Source organism: Cupressus sempervirens, chromosome 4 (genome assembly GCF_028749045.1).
Source record: "Cupressus sempervirens isolate cs-2001-9-10 chromosome 4, ASM2874904v1, whole genome shotgun sequence".
NCBI lineage: Eukaryota > Viridiplantae > Streptophyta > Pinopsida > Cupressales > Cupressaceae > Cupressus > Cupressus sempervirens.
The window spans coordinates 463,349,371-463,374,572 of NC_143121.1; the positions used below are offsets into that span (position 1 = coordinate 463,349,371).

At 35.1% G+C, this 25,202-nt stretch overlaps 1 protein-coding gene across 3 annotated transcripts in view; it reads right to left on the reverse strand.

Annotated features, from left to right (window-relative positions):
* Nucleotides 1-2,187: 2,187 nt before the first annotated feature.
* AUG5 (HAUS augmin-like complex subunit) overlaps nucleotides 2,188-25,202 on the reverse strand; it is a 64,977-nt gene continuing 41,962 nt past the window's right edge. The window contains exons 8-11 of one of the 3 annotated variants that reach the window (XR_016363883.1): nucleotides 22,839-23,034; nucleotides 22,544-22,676; nucleotides 2,874-3,302; nucleotides 2,188-2,732 (exon numbers count right to left, since the gene is read on the reverse strand). Coding sequence is in view for 2 of the 3 variants with exons in the window: in XM_089825521.1 (XP_089681647.1) it covers nucleotides 3,186-3,302; nucleotides 22,544-22,676; nucleotides 22,839-23,037 (449 nt within the window). In the remaining variant the exon portion in view is untranslated. Of the gene's footprint in view, nucleotides 3,303-22,543; nucleotides 22,677-22,838; nucleotides 23,038-25,202 lie in introns of all 3 variants that reach the window. The other 2 variants (XM_089825522.1, XM_089825521.1) reach the window with 2 other exon arrangements.

Below are 25,202 nucleotides of genomic sequence, written 5' to 3' on the forward strand. Positions count from 1 at the left end.
ATCTCAATCTTAAACAAGAAAGGCATTGTGACAAGTTCACTTTATTGTGACAAGTTCACTTTATGGTAGTTATTGAATATAGGCAATACATATTAGTTTATTTATTTTTAATGTCAGTAGACAAGATTAGATATTATCAAATGATAAGTAAAATCACATGATAATTAGTAATAAGTAAAGAGACATAATTCCTAATTCCTACATTTGTAATGAAAGATTAAGACGATGAGATATATGCTCTTACACTTAGATTTTTGTACATGAACTTAAAATCACATGATAATTAGTAATAAGTGAAGAGACAAAATTCATACATTTCATACATTTGTAATGAAAGATTAAGACGATGAGATATATGCTCTTTACAATTGATTTTTGTACATGAACTTGGCCTTCAATGATGTCGATATACCCCAAGTGAACTATAAAATAGGTTACTATTATAATGTGATAATAAATATTATTCTTGTGAACTATATAAAATAGGTTACTATTATAAAATGATCATAAATATTATTCTTGCGAGGTTTTCTTGTCAAGATATTAGTATTAAAAAGCTGTGATAAGGAACATTACCTATTCGCATGTGCACATGTCAGATAAGCTTAAGATCAAAGTTGAAGGTTGTAAATATAACGTAGATAACACAACCTTATTATTACATCAATATTTAAGATCTCAATTAAAATAAGATAACGCGTGCATAAATTAGATCTAATTAATTAGCATACAGCTGAAGTAAGACAAAGCACAAAAACCTAAATGGGCATATAAAATATACCGAAGTGTTACCTTAAATTTAATAAAAATATAAATTAAAAATATCATTATAATAATTATAAATACATGTTAAATAATTACTGTATTATTTTTAAGTAAGTAAAAAGAATATATACAATATATAATTTTTATTTGAAGTACTTTCTTTTGAAAAATGACTCCATATAATAATAATATTATTATTATTAAATAAAAACTAATAATATATAAACAACCTTCTTTTGAAAACCTTCCATCTAATCTTACCATCTTCCCATTTTTAATAGTTGGTGATAATTTTATTTCTGTAATGGCTATTTCTTATATTCATTAATAGAAAGACGAATGAAATTTTTTTAAATCTATATATACAAACAATAATTATAAAGTACTAAAAAATTGTTGATTAGGCTATTAATTAAACTATTGAAAAAGTAAGATGCAATACGGAGAATCCATATTTAAACAATCTTACCATGGACGTAGGTTCAAGTATTATTCTCGGTTAATCCAGCATGCACTCTGCTTTGGCTCATCGTGGAGGAGTACAGCGCTGTGAATTCAGGAGCAAGCGTGGGCTCGCGGGATTGGCAGACGCACGGACATGAGCGATTTCTAAAAATTCATTTCGATGACATATTTGCTGCCAGGTACCAAATATTGCTGTATGAGACAGAATTTATATTTTTAAAAGCAAAGAGACTTGGAGTGAGTAAATACTGATAAAAGGCCCGTGTGGTTTTTAATTTGAATAAAATACAGAACCGTTCAACACCTGATTAATCCAGATGCTATGATAAACGTGTTGCAAACCGGCTCATATTTTAGGTCATTTTAGAGTTTATTGCTCAAGAAAGTGTCTAACAGCAAAAAGACCAATTCTACTCTGAAATAGTAACAAGTCAAAAGTCTTGAGCTACCCTGAATTGTGTTTGAAATCCAAATCTGGGGCAAGAAATCAAATGTTACTAAAATCTCAAATTAAATGTACAATTTGCTCGATGCCGTCAGGGGAACTCTATTACTGATAAACACTCTAATCACCGTTGCCAAACAATTGAATGAAATGAATGGATAAGCGTCTTTTGGTCATATCTTTCTCAAAATGTCAATGGTTGATTTTCTTTTGGTGAACTCATATTGTTACAGAAACGGAAGGTATGTATAACCCGCCCCCACCAGAGGAGGTAAGCCCCTTACCTTTGCTCCCCCACCATGGATGAGCCCAGTTATATAGGTGGTGAGTACTAACTGATCAACACAACCTCCTGCTTTACATCTCAGTCATCTCAGCCAATGCCTGTTAAGTTGTTACGCACTCCCAACTCCACCAACGTAAAAAATATGAGGCGACGTGTCATTAACAATTTCACTATTTGAAAATGCCATCAACTATTTCACTAAAAATAACGTAAGACTATTTCGTCATACAAGAAAAAAAGCCACCTTTGAATTCGATTGAATAATTTTTACTATTTATAGCAATACACCTTGACCTTCGAATATAAGATTGAATATCCATTGCATTACATATGACATGCCAGGAGATTCAAAATGAACAAAATGCTGTGAGAACCAATTTACACTCTTCCCTAATGGGAATATTTCTATTACAAATTGTAACAGTCAATGAGGTTGTCATGAATATTCCTCCATGCACGAATATCAGATCAATTGCTTCTGTAGTCTGTGTTTCCTTTTTAACATTCCAATACCTCCACCAATGGGTTTAGGCTCAACTTTTGGTTCATAAACCTTGCTTTTAGTGACAGACTAGGGAAAAATCACTCCCGGGCATTATGCCTCACCAGAGTTATACGTGAAAGTCTGATCACATTGAATGATGTAAAACATATTACAACAATAAAACCTTCGGTGAAGCCACTTCTTATAGAGCAATGTCCCGGGTTGTAGCCTTGCAATGAACTGATATTTTAGGTGGCATCTCACATATGTCCAATTTGAGCGGAGTCCTGGGCAAGGTTCCAAAATAACGGTGAGTGGCACTTGCCCTAAAATTAACATTAAAAATACATTGCACACAGGAAACAGCATTCCTTGAAGAATGCATGACATATCTGTGAAGTGAAATATCAATAAAGGTGGCAGTTGACCTTGGCCTGGCTCTTGTATTATACAGTGAACCTCAGAAGAAGCAACCACTAAAATGCCAGTGTTCTGCTGACAGAAAATCTTGCATGAATGATTGTGAGGCCGAGTTACTATTTTTTATTGTTCTCTACAGAAGCTGCGTGGAAACCAACCTCAAGAATGTACCATGACTGTATGTCACGGGCAGTTTCCAGTACTTATCAGGAGGCGACTTCATTGGGCCAGGTTTTGCATGGCAACTGTTCACCATTTTTCCCAGTGCAGCATATAGCCAAATTTGAGCACTTCATCTAAAAAAGTCCAGGATCTGCTTATCAATAAAATGCCATCTGAAGCTGCTTCACATGCGAAATCCAAGCAGCAACGTTTTGACCATCAACAGTAACCCAATCAACTGCTGTTGCTGCTGGTTGTTCCCACCATTCATCAACCTGTAACAACAATGAAATATGGTTAACTTTGAAAAAAGTTCAGCTGAGAAATCAAATCAGATGTCTGTAAAACAAATGTCTAAATACTTTATAGTGATTGTGAATGTTGCATAATTTTACTTTCACTCAAGAAGATGACTGAGGGTGATCACTAATGATCCCAACCAACATTCTAACTTTTTCAATCTTCAAATCACATTTTGATTTTTCTCCACTTCAGAATGCATCCTACATGATTTCTTCTAAAATGAACAATTGATTGTAAAGACAAGATTGCCAAAGAAAAAAATCAGAAAGTTATTGTAGTAGCCACATTGATGTTCATTTGTGTATCCAAACATTTAAAAACCATTAAATGGTGTTCACTTGATTATGGGAATGAAAATAATAAATATACCAAAATGTAAGTATACAAAAAGCATTCATCACATAAAATGTGACAATGCCATAACATCTGACAAAACAGAGTTGTGTATGAGAGTAAAGTAGATTCTAGTTTGTAAAATAACTCAAAAATTGAATCTAGCTTATGCACATCTGCACAAACAGTCTGGGCGAGTGGAGAGCAATCCATGAATTCAAAGCATTTTCAATTTATGGCAATAAACGGCTACAACTTGGAGATTTAAGTCAAATAAGATAGAGAACAAACATATTACAACACACTCCAAAAACAGATATCTTATTCCTGAGGCTTAAAAAAACAAGAATTGGAGTGCTACAATATTTTTCTCTAATTTGGAGGCTTTTTGCTACTATTGTTTTATTTCACCACTTACGATGGTGTGACACAATAGTGCCCAAAGAGTCTATCCAGTTCCCATGTAACCTGCGTGAGGTTTACAGCTATAGCTTATAAGTACTTGCAGAAATTCTTATCAAACAACAAAAATTTTGTTGAAAGCTTTCACTAATTGGTTCCCAAACTCGGACTTGGCAAGGCTGACTCGAGTCGGGACTCCGCAAAAACTGGGCAAGACTTGGTAAAAGCTAGGTTTCTGGGGAGATTTTCCTAGGCCAAGATTCTGGAGTCACGGGTCACTGGGACTCAGCCAGGGTGTCTCAACTCAGAACTCACCAGGACTCGGAGAGCCTTGGAGAGTCTCAGAACTATGGTTGACACTGTTGGATGGTTGATACCAGTAACCTTTGCATTAGTTTGACAGAGATATTATTGTAAGACTAGATGTGCATAACTAAAAATTATATATCTATTCCTGCTGTGGTTCAAGATTCCTGATAATTTATTAAGGTTGTATAGACACACAAAATAATGAGCTATCTTGAATCTGCATTCTATGAGAGCTTTAGGAAAGAACAAAAATGTCATGAGTGCATGCTTAAAGCTAACTGAAATATTTAACTGGAGCACATGATTAATACAAAAAAAAAAATTCCATTAATCCTTATTCGACCACTCTAAGGTATTAATATGGCTTCTTGTTTTCTGAAACCTCCAATCTGATCCTAAATGTTAACCTATGAATTTTGTCCCAATGTCACTGATTCAAGCATGCATACAATATTGACATATAAACATGTTACTCGGATATTTTTATGAGAGAGTTAATTAAATTAATTTTGGAAAGACGAAGAGAGGGAGAAATTATTTTCCACTATTCAAAACATATCCTCTCCCCGTACTAAAACTTCTTGAAAGAGGTTTGAGTTTGGATTACTTTCTCTCACACAAACTTTCTCTCTCCACATACTCAATATACTCTCTCACTACATACTCTAACTTTTTGCCCTAATCTTAACCTGTACCAAAATATAAACAAGAACCAAAATGTGTACATTCAGGCAAACATGAGAGCGTCTTTGTATAAACGAAGGTAGTTGATGATCACAGAACACAATGGTGGCAGAGTTTGCAGAAATGAAATTTCTGCAGTGCCATTTTAATGCACTGCAGATCTCAGCAGATTCAGATGCCATGTTTGCTCTATGCCAATTCATGGATTCACAGAATGCCAAGACCACCGAAATGTCTGTGGAAAAGCAAAATGGGAAATTCACCGGAAGAGAACAGATTGAAGCAGCGGAAAATTTGAAGCATTTCTGCATGATTTGCGAGCAGTGGTTCACAAGCGGAAGGGCTCTTGTTGGGCATATGAGAATTCATGGAGAGTGAGAAATCAAATCCAAATGGGCATATGAGAATTCATGGTGACAGTGAGAAATCAAATCCAAACGGGCATATGAGAATTCACGGCGACCTTAAGAAATTGAATTCGAGGGAAATTAGTACAGAGGCGGCCATTAATGGTGCTCTGAAGGTCCAGAGCAAAAGGGGGCAGATTTGAAAAAGAGTACAAATCACCTGGTGTATGCTCTGCATACGAATCGTAAGCGGGGTTGGGTGTTGGCGGAGCAGAGTGGGGCTCTGCTCACCGGAATGTTTGAGGATGGTCGGCCGGCATTAATGGTTACCAGTTCACAGGCCTGTGATGAATGTGGAGAGGAATTCTCTTCATGGAAGGCTCTGCTCGCCCACATGAAGTGTAGCCATTCAGGATGCAATCCAGAACAAATCTTGAAGCAGGAGAAGAAGCAGGGCCCTGTTTCACAGATCCAACTGCGACCAGCGGCAAAGGGCAAGCGTTCAAAGCGAGTGAAATGTCCAGATGAATGTCATTCCCAGTACAACAAAGAGGAAGACATGTCTAATTGCCTGGTAATGCTTGCCATGGTGAGCAAAAGCAGCACGTGGAAGAAATCCACTGAGGTAATTCAAGCCAAAACCGAATTCATTGATAAGATTGATGGGATTGGTGAAATTCAAGGGAAAACCAAATGCAGTGATAAGATCAATGGAAATGGTAAGCAGTACAAATGTAGGACTTGTCTGAGAGTATTTTCTTCATTTCAAGCTTTGGGAGGGCACCAAGCAAGCAACCACCACAACTGCTCTGCCCCTCCTAGAATTGTAATCGAAAGCAGCTACTCAGAAGAGGAAATCAGGACTGGGGATGATCATGGGGAAATAAGGCCCATTAAAGAAGAGCCCTACCCTGATCTTCTCCCCGAAAAAAAAATGGGACCGAGTAGTAACATACAATGGATCTTCCGTAAAAGGAAGGCTTCATGAATGCTCAATTTGTGAGAGGAAGTTCTCATCTGGGTGGTCACAAGAGGTGCCACAGGACCACCAGTACCGCTATGATTCATGGCTCTCAAATGCAGGAAAGGGTTGAACAGGAGAAGAAATATTTGTGACCTCATAATGGAGGTCAGCTGATCGATCTCAACCTGCCCACTCTTTGTCATGATGGTCAGTACGAACCAGAGCAGAGTGACAAAGCTGCAGAGCCCGTTCGCAGTGATCTGATGATGAAGCAGAGAGTATAAAAAGACAATTTAGCTAACACCTAGGATCTTTTCTTCCATTGAAGTTAATGACATGATATTTAATGGCTTCCATTGAAGATCCATGGCATCATGTTCTGTTAAAAAGGGGATTCTGATTGTTTCTGTCTCAGTTTTGAGCAGAAGAACTCGATGATTTTAAGTGCAACTTCATCTTTTTGTTTCAGCATTGAGGGGAATATACCGATGATTGTAGAAGGTATCCCTATTAGCGAACACACTCAAGATCCAAACATATCTTCCATTTTGGAATTCATAGAGGTAAAGATCAGCACCGAACTTGGCAGTAAACAAAGTTCAGATGCTAACATTATGACAAGATTGAGCAGTTTATCAGTGGCTTTGGACTCCTGTATTCAAAACTTACCAGGTTATGTCCTAGAGTCGGATAAAGTTAGAAAGAAACATGATCTATGCAAGCTGAAAATGCAGAATTTAATCATCATTAAAAGCAAGGCTTTGGCACAGGTCATCAAATCATTTAGAGCATACAAAGCAAACTTGACTCAGCGACTCACAGCACCTACAAATCAAAGAGCAAACTCAGGAAATATTAGTGATCATAGTTAAAAGTTAGAAATGGCTGTCTAAAGTTGTCTCAGGTTTTTGTTTATATATTCTGTAAAGAGGTCAACTTTAGAATCAATTTTGGTTTTGGTCAATGTCCTAACTTTTTCTAACTGTAATTAAGCATTGAAAGTTAGAGTTGGTTATGAATTGTCTTCGGAGTAGTCCAAACTCTAACTTTTTGAGTAGTTACAAACCTGAAAGGTTAGTTATTCTAGAATAGCTATAAATTTATGAACCTCAATGTAATAAGGGACTTTTTGAACTTGGAGACAGGGAACACTTATGTTTTGATAAAAAGGCAATTTTTGAAAAGTGTGTACAATTGTTGTTCTTGTAATCAATCATTTCTTATGTTCTTGGTGCAAAAAAATAAAAGAAAGTACATTTCGCGTTCTCTTTTCTACTGAATTTGAATTGTTGAACTATTGATTCATCAGTATGAGTATTTTCATGGTATGGTGTAAATATTCATAAATCATTGAATCAACATTGTGTTGATGATAGCTCTCAAGCGTAGTTCTTGTTGGTTTTCATTAGCAGCCTACATCAATTTTATGGAAACATCGAAGTCATGTGGTGCATTCGTCATCAATAGTCTCCTTTCTATATTCTAAGTTGTAATTGTCTTTATTTGAAAAATCAAAAATTTATCTTACAAGAGAGCTGCCCCTCTCAAACGCAAAGGAAGATTGTAATCTACTAATGATCAGTTTCAATCTCTCCAACTGTTGGCACAGTTGTCACTATTCACAAGGCAAACAAAGTTAGTTTCAAAAGTAACTATCACAGTGACAAATCTATTTACCAACAAAACATGATTTATTTGCTTTAATCTGCCAACCTCAAAAATCAAAAACCTACGAGTTCCAAGAAACATGCAAATGTTATACAAAGTATTCTGCAAAGTATTATATCATAGGATTATTGATATAGCCTCTTGTTTTCTAACACATACAATCTGATCTCGAATATTGATAACTATGAAGTGTCTAATCAATTTTCATTGCTATTTCTTCTATAAAATAATTAATTAATTATTATTAATTATTCCGTCTTTACAATTAATTAAATAGTTACGTTATAAAATTAATCTTCCTACTTTTCTTTTAATCGGTTTTAATATTCCTAATTTGTTCTTAATACATTTATGTAATTAAATTACAATCAATTAATTAATTAATTTTCATTACTAATTCTAAATTTGAATTCATATTTTCTCTAATTCCATAATTAAGAAATTTTAATCATTTATTTAACTATGAAGTGTCTAATCAATTTCCATTGGTAATTCTTCTATAAAATAATTAACTAATTATTATTATTTAATTATTCTATCTTTACAATTAATTAAATAGTTATGTTATAAAATTAATATTCCTTCTTTTTTTATCGGTTTTAATATTCCTACTTTGTTCTTACTACATTTATGTAATGAAATTACAATCAATTAAATTAATCTCATTGCTAATTCTTCTATAAAATAATTAAATAAGTATTATTATTTAATTATTCTGTCTTTACAATTAAGTAAATAGTTGTATTATTTAATTAATATTCCTACTTTTTCCCAATCAGTATTAATATTCCTACTTTGTTCTTAGTACTTACTACATTTATGTAATTAAATTACAATGAATTAATCAATTTCCCACTCAGATATAATAAATGTTCATTTATTTAATTTACTGATTATACCTTCCATAAATAAATAAATATTATTTGTTTATCTATAATCCACATGTGCAATAAAATTAATTCCCTGATTTATTTAATTGTATTAATTCTTCCGCTTCTGACTAATTCTAAGTTTTACTGTACTAATCAATCACATTTTCCACATCCACAATCACCTCCTTTTTCTAACTAACTGATCTATTCACTTATCAATTCAATCTATTCAGCCTTCTAGTCCATCTAATCTAAGTGGCTGATGCCCATCCTGACACTGATGTGGATGCCAGAATCGGATGTGCAAAATATTATTTTTTGGGTTTTGGATGCGTCTGGATTCATCCATATATATATATATATATATATATAGAAATGCAATAAAAACACAAAAATAAATCATTCCGTAGTATGATACTTCACCATTGGCATTGATAGTTCAACTTCAAACTTCAAGCAAGCAGATCAGCTTAAAAAGGGGGGGCTAAAAAAGAATAAAATAAAGCAATTTAGCACAAGCCAAAAAACAGATTTTAAGTCATTTTGGGCATTGGAAAGGAATCTGGGCCTGCGGATGCCCTCTGATGCTTCTGGATGCACCCAATCAGCATCGCCTGGTCTGTGTATGCTTGTTGAGGCACTGTGAGCACGTCCACAAGCATCCACAGGCCCAGACAGCACTTACTGGGTGCACCCGAGCAGCATCCAGATGCATCAGAACATCGAAACACATTCAAATCAGCATCCAGATGTTTTAGGACAGAATTGGTATCTGAGAATCTAATCAATCATCTGATTGATCAATTTTTTTGACTAATCAAAGGAGACTCTTACTGGTTTGCATATTCATTGTATTATTTGATTTCATATAGCATTGTTTATGCACTATTTCATCTTTGCTTCCTCTTTTGATATTAAGGGTTTTACAAACTGCCATTGATAGATCTTCTTGTGGTTAGATTTGTGTTCAATTGCAGGTCCAGGTCCAAAATATACCCCTGATTACACAGACTAGCAGCATAGATATGGTAGAGTACTTGGAACATTACCTATGTTACACCAAGTTTTCAGGTTTGGGACAAGGATGGCAAGTAACACGGGAATGAATTTATAGGACAAACTTTATGGGAGGCTATTTGTTGCCCCTGTTTAGCATCTGCTAATACCCTGAAAAAATTAAAAGAGACATTGCCACCGTAAGGAGTTGCCTCAATTTGTAGGACCAAAACCAATTCTTTCTATGCCAACTTGTTAATCTATGTGATGTCTTTGAGACCAATATCCCATCATACAGTTGTTACAATGGATGATGTTGACTATGGACCAACTCTTATCAAGAGCACAAAAACTAGCATTTTGTGAAAGCAGGGAAATGGTGAGCATTCTCAGCTCTAGTGTATCCTTGATATGCCATGTCAACAGTATAATAGGGTTAGTTTGAGCTAATGTAGCTCTTGTTTATTAAGCGTTGGTGCTAAAGCTTATCAAAGACAAAGCATTACATGCTGAGTAAAGTTTATTCCTCAATTCAACACAATTTCAAGTGGCCTTCATTTAGAATATTTTTAGCATCTTGCTATATTTAGCCAGATCTAGTTAATGGTCATTTAGGGTTTATTTTTAGTTTGCTCTTTCTATTTATAAGCATTGTCTTTATCAAGACAACTTTGCTTTTTTGTTCATGCTATAATTAGCGTCTGTAAACTCTATTTAAGAGTTCATTGTTAATGCAATAATCATTTTGTTTTCTTTGTTCATTTGGTCTTCAGAAATTTCATAGTATCAGAGATGGTCAATGGGGTTTCAAAAAATTAGGCAAATTTTTTTATCAAAAAACTGTAGACTCTTTGATGTCGAATTTTATCCAGAAATTAGTTTCTCAAGTTCTTTATGAAAATTAAAAAATCATTGAGGGTATTTTTGGGGGCAATTTTTTTATTTTTTTTGGAGAAATTTATAATATTTCAAAAATTTGTAGTCTATCTGACACTCACTAGGGTTTTCTGCAAATCTAAGGGTCTGAATCACAGAACAAACTTGGGTCAAAATCATAGGTCCTATCTTTCAAAGAAATCGTGGGTTAGAAACTGTGTGCTTGTTGCGCACAGTGCAAAGTTATTTCTTTTAGGGCCCACCACATCACCATTACAAAATTTTGGCAGTCACATCTCCAGCTGCACTTTCTTTTTGGCAGTCAGCAGCGTTTTCTAAGTACGCCCTATATTTTCTGAGCACAGTCTTCTGTTTTAAGCACCAGGTCCAAGGTATCAGAGCGGGTGTTGGTTTAGGTATCATACCCTCACGGACAGAAGTACCCAAGATTATGAACAAAATGTCAAAAACCATTGAAGATTTTTTTTTTGTTCAAATAGTTAGTAAAAAATTCAAGTATTTTTTAAACAGCTGTTTTGGTTCTGGGCATCATATTTGGAGGTTATTTGAGGGTTTCATGGGCTATCAGAAGCCACAATTTGAAGTTTGTGATAGCAGTTCTATTTTCTCCAAAATTCGAAGTAAGTCTTTCTGCTGAAGTAATCGTGGACAAGCCAGTAGTTTTTTTATTAAACATTTTTTCCTCCAGATTGTGTTCTGTCAGGCACGAAACCCTAATCCGAGTTTTCCACTTTAACTATGGTTTTTATTTTTATTTTATTTTTTTTGGATAATGGTTTTTAAGTTATTTTTTATTCCTTAAACAAACAGCTGATGGGTTTATTAATTTTTCCCTTAAAACAAATCAGTTGAGTTTGGCCAAGTTCTGTAATCTCTGATCCATTTTCTTCAATTTGTATCTGTGTTTTTGTTGCATTATCATCGATTTTTCGCCTCAAAATTGATTCTGATTTCTATAATTTGTGAAGTTTGCATGGGATCCTATTTCAGGGCTTTTACTGTTTTTCTCCAAAAAAATGATGCTATGTACTCTTCAAATCATGGTACTTTGCAGTCAATATTGGAGCATTCTGCTCACCTGCAAAAGTTTGGAAGGTTCCACAGTTGTTGTCAATGTGTATCTTTGTTCCCAGGAAAGGACAGCTAAGTTGACACTTCCCGTCTGCTCTTGATGTTTTATCCATCTATTAGTGTCTCTAGTTGGCTGTCTATCCTTTACAACCGAACTGACCAACAACAACTTATTGAGTTGGCAGGGTGGGGGGTCAGGGTAAGGGGTGAAAAGGAGGCGCTGCCTGCCTACCCATTATTCTTTTTGTCAGATGTGGAACCATGCTATCTACCCCCACTTATTAATGACACCTGCAAGCCCTACTATTCTAAGGACACTTCTAGTTGGTTTGGTGCAACATCAGGTTGGTTGTTTTTGTGATGATTTTGCTCAGTGGTTTTGCTGATTCTGGGAGGGTCGGTGGAAGACTATGTGGCAAGCTCTACTCTCTCACCAGCAAATCATTCTGATGAAAGAGACCACCTTCTCCATTTTTTATGGCTGCACTTAGTCATAAACATTCTGCGGAACTAGGGAGGGGACTCAGCGACAGCAAATTGTTCGTAAGTATTTGTGACTACAAGGCATGTACTGTCTTCTGCATGGTAGTTGATAGAATGACCATTAAGAGAAGGTATTGGAATATTTTTAATATTTTTATTATCTCACTACCTTTAGCCAGTTCTAGTTAATGGTAATTTAGGCCTTCTCTTTAGTTTGTTCTTTCAGTTCTATCTATAGACGTCTTTATTAAGACAACCTTGCTTTATTGTTCACACTATGGAAAACTTGTCATTGCTAGAACTATTGGTCATCCGTGTGTGTGTGCGCGCATGCGTGCGTGTGTGAGATTTTGAGCCTTTTTTTTTTTTTCATTTTGCCAACTCATTACAACGTCACTATCGACTTGTAGCCGAATCACAAGTCAAGTCCAATTTGCCGAGTCTGAGCGAGTCTGAGCTAAGTCTAAGTCAGGGAACTCTAGTTTATGGCCAAACTATCTAGCTACCAATAATTTTATGATTAAAAGGATTTGACCACTACCTTAAAAAGTATCATCCATCTTCTAGCAACAATCCTTCTAAAGCAAGTACAGAGTTTCTATAACAAGCAAATGAAAAAAATAGACCCTCCAGGTTAAATATAAGATATAGATAGGTCTTTGAAGCAATGAAGAAAATGTAGAGCGAAGAGAGAGGCGAACTCTTTTGGGTAGGTGGTGTTGTTCCTCCTGAGAAAACATGGAGAGGAATAATGCCTGGGGAAGGCACATAATGTTAATAGGCCAACTATCCTAAGATATTGATTGTATGAAGAAAATGGTATTATTTGCATGTACAACATTTTCAATCTTTTGCACTAGAAACCCACACTCAAGTCTAAGATTCAACCTTTTCTCAACCTTGTTTAAGCAGTTGTATCAAAATATCAGAGCCAATGTGTGTTATTTTTTTAATGACACAAGTGCAAACGATAGTCAGATGGCAGCCATATATCATTTAATTGTTTGCATTGGCTCACAAAGGCCATCTAGAGGCCCAATTCCTATGCAATTGAATCCAAGCACTTCATTTAAAATTTTGTTACAGAGTGTCCATTAATCTAGTGTTTTAAAATGTATTCTTAGTTCAAAAGAACTATTTTGTGTCAGTTTAAACTCTACATATATATATATATATATATATATCATAGATTCATGCATGTAACGTGCTCAATGTTAATTCATCACTGGTTCACAACTTCAAACATATTATAATATTAAGTTAGAAACCATAATTGCCAATAAAATTATAAATAAAATACAAAATATATCATATTCATACTTTGCAAAAGTCTCAAAGGTCATCACACATTGAAATTTTTAAATTACGAGTTTTTTACAATTGAAATTTGGGTTTGATCTGGTTTTTAGATTTAAAAAGAATAAATCAACATGGCATGCAGGGTCTGTTTTGAGTGCCCATAGCCTTAGGTGCCCGTGGATTCCATCACATTCCACTTGGATTCTGCTAGGGTTCCACAAGGAATCCATCTGCCATGGGGGACCCTGTCAGAAATCTAGGCTAAATTCGTGAAGAATCAAAACCGGAGCAGCACCCAACTCAGATTTTCGGCCCATTTAGAGGAATCGGGTAACTTAGTGAAGTTGCCTCAAAACTCAATAGGCAATGAGTCCTTATCTAAGCCAACACTAAATTGTGGGAATCCTTTATCCATTCAATCATCTTAACTACTTATTGGACAAAACGGAAAAGGAGTTGGTGTATGTGCATTCCAACATGTGCATCATCTCCAACAAGTAAATCATGTAAACGGGGATAATGAAGCACTGAAATCTGGTACCAAAGCATCCCAACTTGGATGCTTCTACTGCACAGCTTTCGTTTGTCTTGATTAACAAAGGAAGATGTGACTCTTCTTAGTTCTATGAAGGGCAAATATAATGCACTAAGATGAGTGACAATGTCCTCCTAGTGGTTCTTCTAATGAGCCAATTGATAATGTTGATTGCTATCAATTAAGAGCAATAAGACCCTTTTTATTGAGTTGCCATGTGCAATTACACATTTGACTACCAAAAATTGTTGTGAACAAACATTAACCATTATGATTCACCTTTGGCATTCAGCATTGAATCATCAATTATCAACTGTATTGCATATTTAATTTTTAAAAACTTTCATGTAAATTATGGCTACTTCCGTAGAATTGTAATTAATATATATGTTTTTTATGGATGTGCTCAAGTCATACCAAAACAGGGCAAAACAACAATAAACCATCTCATTCAAGCCCCTTACTTATAACCGAACCAGCAACAATAAGAGGAGGTTATCAGCTGTGTTCAATATTTAATTTTAAAATTTTCATGCAAATTATAGCTACTTTCATAGAATTGTATTAATATATATTTTGTATGGATGTACCCAAGCCATACCAAAACAGGGTAAAAATAACAACAAACCATCTCATTCAAGCCCCAAACTTGTTACCGAACCAGCACTGAAAGAGGAGGCTATCAAGCACCTCATATCTATTGACAAGGAGAACTAGGTTCTTGCTAAGCATCTGCACCAACAGTTGTAAGACTGCCCGCTACAAAGCGATTAACAATGCCCAACGGCAATTTTACTGAAGCTACTAAGAATTGTCCTCCTTAAAAGCTCTATAGTCAAAATTGCAATTGCATTGTTCGTGCCCATCCATTCCTACCAAAATATGAGGACATAGTCCTAATCTAAACAGAAGTACTGGCCTCCTCAAGAGTTCTTTGCATTGCCATCTGCGCATCCATTGCATCCATAGTCACACTCTAAAGAGACTGACAATAAGAGAAAATCTTCTATTAGAGTGAAACTTTGTATCTATTTGTCAAGTGTCTTGGAGCTCTGATTTTGTAGCCAGTATAAGATTCTACATCCACAAGTCTAAAAAATCTCTCTCAGTATGTATTGACTTCTTGTATTTAGCATTAGTATATTAGTTTTCTAGTCTCTGTTTCTTGTTTTGTGTGGTTTGTAAGAATCCTCTTGTTCAAGATTTTAACCAGATCTTGGGCAAACATAAGAATTCCTCAACTGAATTTTAAAATTTTACTTTAAAAAGAAATTAGAGTAGATAAACCAAAATAGGTGAATAGGGCTGAACATGGTCAGTTAATATGGTAACTGGGAGCAAAAACAAGCTCGAACAAACAGAGTTGATCGTCCACAGTTTACCAGCTATCATGTGTGGAGAACCTATACCCTACCAAATAATCTCATGTCATCTTTAATGCCTAGCTAATTTACATAGCTTTACTACAACTATTTAGTTCCATTATTTTTATTTGGAATGTGTATTCTTTACCATAAAGAAGATCAATAATGCTGTTGATTTATACCTTACTTGATGCCCCTTTGGAGCTCCAACACACTTGGAGACTAATTATTCTATACATTCACTTTCCTGTTTCTAGTAATTCAATGATTATGAAACAACATAAATTTTAAAAATGCCCTCAAAATTTGAGATTTTGAATTTCGTAAATGAGTGCCTCAATACTATTACTTTTCTCCAAATTTTAGAATTTGTAAGTTTCATTTTCTGCTGCACCCATATTTTCCATTTATAAATGTTATATTTCTAATTTTGAGCTTCTGGAAAGACTCTCTTTTTCCATATATGCGTAAACTTTCTACAAATTCTGTTATAAATCAGACTTAGATTATACCTTCTAGTTTTATGCTTGCTGCAGATGATCTTCAATATACAGACTTGAGTGAATTAATAAATATAATTCTAGAAATGTTTTAGTTTCTGCAAGTTGTCTTAGGGCAGTATTGATCAAGGAGCAGACTTATTATTTTTGTGTGTCCTTAAACTTCAACCACACCCTATATAAATACATCAACCAAAGGGCAAGTCCCTCTAAGGGACATGACCCTTCCTAAGTCGGCCCACTTTGCAGTCTCATAATCGACGATCTAAGAAGGTAATGGTTTGAGACAAACTTAACTAAGATTTTAGATAAGATAATACTTAAACATTGTTATCATAAGAACCCGCCAATCATGTCTAGACAAGGAGCAACAGGCCTTCATAAGGCATTTCATGAATGATAAGCTTTGTGTGATCTGCACAGTCAAATCAGTATGGTGATCAGAGTTACAGATTTATCTGAATCTTCTAAGCATGTGGTATCATTGAACACATGATACTAAGTCATATTACCAACTTGTGATATGACTTATCACTTATACTAGTGATAACAGTATTGCATGGAATACAACACATAGAATAAAATCCAAAGAAAGATTAAATTCTTCATTTATCCAAGTTGTGACTCATAGGTATTGGCAATCCTATATCACAACATGATACTGAGTTAAGATCTACCAGAAACACAGGATAAAGTCAGAAGAATGACTTATTCCTTTATCCAAGTTGTGACTCATAGGCATAGAAATGTCTATGTCACAAATGATCTTAAACTCATCTAGATCTGACAATATTAATCTATTGTTCAGCACATTATCTAAAAGATTGTCATCTCTCATAATGTCTTTTATACAAGTGTTCATTATCTCACAGATCGTCAACTCTTGGATAATGAATACAAATGGTAGAGCCCATAACAATCAATAGCCGAACAATAAAAATTATTTTAATAATAGTTTAAAGAATACAAATGTATTACAAGTCAACCATACCAAGTCTTTTCCTAAAGTGACCTATCTTCCTGAGAGAGAGAGAGGTTTGGTAAGAATATTTGTTGTCTGATCTGCAGTGCAAATGTATTCTAATTTTACAGTATTCCTATCTACCATATCTCTTTTAAGTAATTTCAATACGCTTGGACCTGTCATGGAAAATTGGATTCACAGAAAACTTGATAGAACTGATTATCACAATGAATAATCATAGGACTCATGGCTTGACCAAATAATCCCACAAGTAACTTTCTAAGCCAAACTACTTCCCGAGAGGCCATTGTTGTTGCAATGTATTCAGCTTTTGTAGAACTTTGTGCTACTGACGACTGCTTTCGGTATATCCATGATATCATCGTTGATCCTAAACTAAAACACCATCCTAAAGTACTTTTTTTGTATTTGACTGCAACTAGATGAATCTCCTTAAGGAGTTAACGGCATAGCAAATATCAAGTGTAGTATTTACCAAGTACATAAGGGACTCAATCATCTGTCGGTAGAGAGTAGAATCTATGGAAGGTGATTTTGCTACTGCTTCCTTAAGTTTATGTAGATTAATCTCCAATGGAGAAGACATAGACTTGTAGTTCCACATTCCAAATCTGTTCAAGATATCTAAAATTGATTAAGCATGATGCTATCAAAATTCTGCCATACTTCCAATCCTAGGAAGTAATGAAGGAGTCCTAAATCTTTCATTTCGAATTCTCTTATTAGATCTTTCTTGCATTGATCTATAAGATGATCATCACCTGTTATTAGTAACTCATCAACATACAATACCAAAATTACCATATCATCTTTATCCCATTTATAATATAGATTTGGATCGGCTTCATATTGGAGAGATACTTATCAATTCTTTCGTACCAAGCCCTTGGAGCTTGTTTACGCCCGTAAGGAGCTTTCTTAAGCCTACAAATAAAAACTTTAGGATTATGAGTTTTAAATCCTTCAGGTTGCTCCAAATATACCTATCCTATAATCTTTCCATTCATAAATGTTGTTTTTACATCCATCTAATGTACTTTCCATCTCTTCGATGCTGCAATAGCCAAGACTGCTCTTACAAAGATGTATCTAGCAATAGGAGAAAATGTTTCAACATAATCAATTCCCTCTTTCTGAGAGAATCCCCTGACTACAAATCTGGCTTTATATTTTTCAATGCTACCGTCAGCAGCATGCTTAATTTTAAATATCTACTTAGAAGAAACAACGGATTTTCCTTCAGGTCTAGAAACAATTTCGCAAACATCATTCTTAATAATGGATTGGTATTCTTCCATCATAGCATCCTTCTAAGATGTATGTTTAATAGCATCGGAAACATTGGTTAGTTTTGATTTAGATAGATCACTCATGTTTGTTGCATAACTAGAAGATCTTTTGAGTCTTTTGCTTTCTTTGAAGGTTCCAGATGGTGCAACAAAGTCTTGTGCTTCCTCTACCGTCTTAATGGCCCAAAGTGGTCTTTTCTTTGGATTTTGAGTTTCCTCAAGATTTATATCTTGAATTTCATTTTCAATTTCTTCAATGTTCTCCCTCTGAAACTTAGATTCAGTATTTTCTCATCTTCAAAACTTAGAGCTCTTTTGAATGTTAAATCTTCTTCAAATATTACATCCCTACTAAGTTCAATATTTTTCTGACTAGGTATGAAAATCCTATATGCTTTAGATGTTTCACTATACCCAACAAAAATACCTTTCCTCCCGGAGGGTTCTAACTTGGTTATTTTTTCTTTAGGAACATGTATATATACAAGGCACCCAAAAATCCTAAGATGACTTATATTAGGTTTAACCTTAGTAAAAACTTCTTCAGGGGTTTTATCTTTAAGGTAGGAGTGAGAACTCCTAATTTGAATATAGATAGTAGTACAAAAGGCTTCCACCCAAAGATAATATTATAAATTTTGATCAAATATCATAGCTCTTGTTGCTTCTATAATTGTTCAATTTTTTCTTTTTGCTACCCCATTTTGTTGAGGGTTATGAGGAATAGTATACTCCCTCTTAATTCTCGTTTCTTTACAAAACTCTTTAAACAAGTCTAAAGTGTATTCCCCTCCATTATCAGTCCTAAGAATTTTAATTTTATGTTCTAATAAGTTTTCAGTTAAGGTTTTGAACTCTTTAAATCTCTTAAGGATTTCTTCTGATTCTTTACACTTTAAGAGGTAAATCCAAGTTTTCCTAAAGAAGTCATCTATAAAGAGTATATAGTAGCAGAATCCTCCAAGAGAAGGAACAAACATGGGTCCGCACAAATATGAGTGGATTAATTCCAAAACATTGTTAGTATTCCTAGTACTATCATGAAATGGACTTTTGGTATTCTTACCCAAAGCGCATCCTCTGCATATGCTTGAATGATCTTTATTTAATTTAGGTAAACCAGTAACCATCTCCTCCATAGTTGATAAGATTTTGAAATTTAGATGTCCTAACCTTCTATGCCAAATTTCATTTATATCAGCAGCTTCATGAATTAATGCTTGAACAGGTCAACTGGGTTCTGTATTTAATTCATACAAGTACCCCTTTCTGTGACCAATCAACTTTAATTTCTAAAAATGAAGAGTTCTTAGAAGAAGTCAATACTTTACCGTCCATGAAAGCAACATTATGTCCATCATCTTCAAGTGTTGTAAAAGAGATTATGTTCTTTTTTATTCCTGGTACATAGAGTACTCTTTTGAGATGTAGAACACTACCCAACTTTAGTTTCAGGATGCAATCTCCTATTCCTTTGACGGAAAGAGTTGAATTATCACCGATGGTAACTTTAGTTTCAGGATGCAATCTCCTATTCCTTTGACGGAAAGAGTTGAATTATCACCGATGGTAACTTCACCATTAACTTCTTCTGATATAGAGTCTAGTGCTTCTTTGTATCCTGTAATATGTCGGGATGATCCACTATCAATCACCCATGCCTTGCTTGATACTTCATTTGATAGTGCCAAATACAAGACACGATTCTCAGGATCATAGTTATTTTCTTTCCTAGTAATGTTTCTACAGTTGACTTGTTGTTTAGAATTCTCAAGGCAATTAGATCTATAGTGTCCAAACTTTTAGCATTTGAAGCATTTTATTTTGGATACATCTTTCTTAGGTTTGTCATTCTTTTGATTACCCTTCTTCTTGAAATGCTTCTTGTTACCTTTATAGGAATTTGCGTTGAGAACATGAAGTTCTTCATCTTCAGTTTTCAACTGTCCCCCTTTCTTAAGTTTTTTGGATTCTTCTTGAAGACAATCCCCCTTAAGTCTATTGAAGTCGGGAAGATTGTCTCTAGCACTTACTCCTTGTGCGAAAGTTTCTAATGAATCTGGTAATCCATCTATAGCCATTAGTGTTAGTTCTTTGTCATCAATTATGGTTCCTATACTTGCAAGTTCATCTCTTAGAATGGCAACCCTTAGGAAGTAAGAATTCATTGATTCTCCCTTTTTTTTCTGTATATGATTTAGTTGTCATTTTAGTGCAAGGACTCTAGTTGCATTGTTAACTTCATATGCATTCAATAATGCATTCATCATATTAAATGTTGTTTGATGTTTTATTAACATGGGTACTATTTCATTTTTACTACATCTAATATGATCTATATGGCTTTCCTATTTCCTTTACTCCAGATAGTTTTATTAGGTTCAACAGCAGGTTGTTTGGATGTTGCATCAACAAACTATTTCACATCATTTTCTTCAAGAATCATCATGATTCTGAATTTCCAAGCATCGAAATGTTCTTTTCCATCAAACCTGTCCTCGGGTCTGATTGTGTATGCTATTGAAGATAGAAGAACGATGTTATATATATTAAGTCTGATTGTTTAATTTGCAGAGCCTAGGTTCGACTACCACAGCTCTGATACCATGTATACTTTCTACAAATTCTGTTATAAATCAGACTTAGATTATACCTTCTAGTTTTCTGCTTGCTGCAGGTGATCTTCAATATACAGACTTGAGTGAATTAATAAATTTAATTCTGGAAGTGTTTTATTTTCTGCAAGTTGTCTTAGGGCAGTATTGATCAAGGAGCAGACTTATTATTTTTGTGTCCTTAAACTTCAACCACACCCTATATAAATACATCAACCAAAGGGCAAGTCCCTTTAAGGGACATGACCCTTCCTAGGTTGGCCCACTTTGCAGTCTCATAATCGGCGATCTAAGAAGGTAATAGTTTGAGACAAACTTAACTAAGAGTTAAGATAATGCTTAAACATAGTTATCTTAATAACCCGCCAATCATGTCTAGACAAGGAGCAATACGCCTTCATAAGGCATTTCATGAATGATAAGCTCTGTGCGATCTGCACAGTCAGATCAGTATGGTGATCAGAGTTACGGATTTAACAATATGTGTCTCTGCCTCCACATCAAAAAAACATAGTTTAATCCTGGCATCATGATTATGTAAGGGTGCTGCTACGCACATATTACCAAATACCCACATCTCTCATAAACGGTCTGCAACAAAGATATGTTTACCGATTTATTAATACTGCAATTCATCTTCCAGGACTAGTAACTGTCAGTTGCTTCCTTTTCAGAAGCAAGACATTTTAAAGTCACCATTAAATCTAACCAAAACCACAAAAATCATAATTGAGAAACATTAAAAAATATCAAACAAACTTGCATGGCAGTCCTTAAATGAAGAACTTCTCATGTGTGACTTTAAGTTTAGATTATTCAATATTGGGGCACAATTTATCTGAGTTTCACCCAGAGACTCAAGAACTGCGGAGGAAAGTTGCTACAAACTATTCATTGGGAGCTTTGGTTCAAATTACGAAAATGAATCTAAAAATATTAAGTAAAATATTTAGACAAAGAAGCGAGGAAGTGAATTTCATTAGCCAAAATCAAGGCCTGACAAAACTAGATCCAAGGGCCCATAATTATCAATTTAGCATTCAATAGTCATAACTTTAGTAGTAAACAGAATTGGTATCAGAAGATAAAATGAGCCCTTAAATATTCATAAACTAAATAATTTGCCAATAAAGGTCCTAAGGGCCCTTAAAGATCAATCTAGCATTATGTAGTCATAACTTTAGGTATGAGACACGGTAATTGAGTAATCAGCACCTGTAAAACAATACGAAATCTATGTTACCATTGTAACTACATCGGAGCAATGCAGTCATTACTTGCAAACCAAAGCCTTTCAGAAAACAAGCCATATCAAGCTAGGTAATTTCAAAGTAAGGGATGGTCTCAGTTGATCTGCAGTGTGAATGAGCCATATATAGGAGATTTTAACCTATGTGAGGAGACACAAAAACTTTACTCAAAATCGCATACCACAGTACCCTTTTGGAAGGGAGCTTTGAGACAACTCTAATATAAGGAAGCAGCAAGGGAAGAAAGTATAGTTCCCTTTTCTGAAGCACAAAACCCGACACAAGCATGCATGTCTTTCTTTATTACAAGATAAACAATGAAAATCTCAGATTCTTTAATTGATACTTACCAAACCTCTCACCCTCTTGCATTCTTGTAGGCACTTTTGAGCTTCATGAACTGCCGCCTTGAGCTCTGGCAACCATTTTTCCATGGCTATTTTTTCATGCTCCGCAGCCACAGAAAGACAATATGATGTAGTCCTGTAAAAACATATACACTTAAAATCAAAGCCATTCTCATTATTTCCCTACAATTGGCTAGCAACTTCTATCACACAACAATGTTGATGGCATACAGCAAATATGCTGCAAAAATCCACAAATTATTTTTGACGCAACGTTGACTGTATATTGATTGCTCACCTTTCATATTCTGGTCTTGAACTGTAAGCATTGCTCAATAATGCACGGCCACTCCCAACTAAGTCCTTAAGCATATGTACTTGATTGATTGCCTTTGAAAGGTCCTCCAAAATACTTGCCTCTGACCCACGGAGCTTCAAGCAAAACTCCAATGATTCCAACACTGATCCCAAGCCAGCATCTGAACCCTCAACACCTGCTGTCAACGGGTTCATATCAGAATATTCTTTGCAAGTTTACATTTAATATTTATTTGTTCCGAGTAATTTAAAAACAACTTACTTAAATAGGGCAAATCATTAAAAAAAAAAGTTACCTATAGCCATTACAACACAACAAAATTGTCATAGTAGAGATGTGCAGAGTGCAAAGTGTACAAAAAGGATAACTAATCATGACATATGCCCATGACTCCATGTCTCTTTTAAATGTTCCATTATGGATGGTAGGATACCTCTTTGTTCAAATTAAATTTTTGTTTACAATGCACAACACAAATTCAGATTACAAAATTTCCTTTATAAATCATGGATAGCACCATGCTGAAGCTTGTAAAAATATGTTTGAGTTTCAATTAAGCTTATGAAAGAAGGAAATATATCAAACTTTTTGTGAAGACTACTAAGAACGAGCATTACATTATCCATTGAAAAGACAACAGGGTTTCAACCCCAGAATAATAGACTATGCCGGATCCGGATTCTTTCTCGCAAGCTCCCCAGAATTTTGCCAGATCATACCTCTCCAAAGTTTGCGGTGGGTCACAAGTGGGATCTACAGCTAGAGAAAGCTAAATGTATGTCTGCTAGTGGGGTTCACAGTTGCTGTTGTGGGTTGAAATTGATTTTGCTGTGGAACATTCTTCTTTAACGGGTTCTAGTCTCTCTCCTTTTCAGAAAGTTTTCGGCATTTGGCTGTGGCTGCCTCTAATAGCCAGACAGGTGAATAACAATGCTTCTATAATGCTAGTTGTTACTCACTCCCTTCTGCCGATGGAAGTCACAAAAGGGCAAGATGTTCTGTTGAAACAAACCGTCTTGGTCAAATAAAGATTGCCTCATCAGTCAAATCAAGGAACTGGATCTGGGTTAGTGCCAAGCAGTTTTGGTATGTTAAAAACCGTAGGCTTGCTCATCTAAAATGGGAACAAAAGATAAGAAAGCAATCTCAAACGTGTTCGCTTTGCAGGTGTATGGATACAGTGAGTCTAAAGGCAAAATAGAACTTGAAGATTCTGCAGCCCCACTTCCATGCACCTCACCTGGTCCATGTACAAGAGTTGATAAATGCCAAGAGCAGGTTAGAGATCTTGGAAGTCAAAGAGCAGGAAGAGAGCATAAATCCATATAATAATAGTAGCAAATCAGTGAAGGAACAAGTGGCTTATTGCAAGAAGCTCTTTTGGTAGGGAAGCTTGAGTGGCAAGGCATGAATGCTGCCTGGCAACCCATGAAAAAATAAGTAGCGGCAAATAAAGATATGATAAATTCTGAAGCATCTCAGTTCGAGAGAACAGCATCTCATCAAGTGAAATTTCATGTAGTTTACAAAACTTGCCCATGTCAATAGCAACTCTTCTGATTTGAAGGAAGAAGCAAATGCTTGAGTTGATAGAATGCAAGGTCAAGAACTCAAAGAAGGTCAGTTAGAGCAGCAAACATAATTATTAACAGTGTGAAAGATCATAAGAAAAATGAATGTACTCTTGATCCTGCAAGTGATTTCTTAAATGCAAGTGACTTCTTAAAGACAAGTATGCTTGGCAAGGACAGATCTGCCAATCATGTTGGATGAGTAAGCTACATGATGAAACAGCTATCCCCTAAAATCGTAATGTCAAGTATATGTGGCAAGCAAAATCTTTTAAGCAAGAAGGAGCTCTTTAGGGGTTCTCACTTCTACCTAAATGAGTATTTCACAGTTTGGCAACAAGAGAGAAGGAAGTGCCAAATATTAGAGCAACATGAGATGCAGGCAAAAGGCGTGGTTATACAAAATCTTTTATGAAATACTATTCTTCCCTTGTACTTTGGGTAAACCTGTTATGAAATCCATAGAAATGCTTTCCCATTTTTGTTTGGGAATAGGTAAGGGTTGTAGGAGCCCCGCAAAAGGTGTTTGTTCAGCCTTATTCTGCTGACATGTAATACATTCTTGTACATGCCTCTAGACATCTTTCTTCAAACCTTCCCATGAAATTTTTTCTTTTATTTGTTTATATGTTTTGAAATAACCTGAGTGGCCAGACATTGGGTTATTATGGTATTCCTTTAAGATGGTTTCCTTCATCCTCAATCTAGGGGTCAGAAACACCATTCCCTTGTAAAGTATAATATCATTATGTATTTTGAAATCTTCATTTGG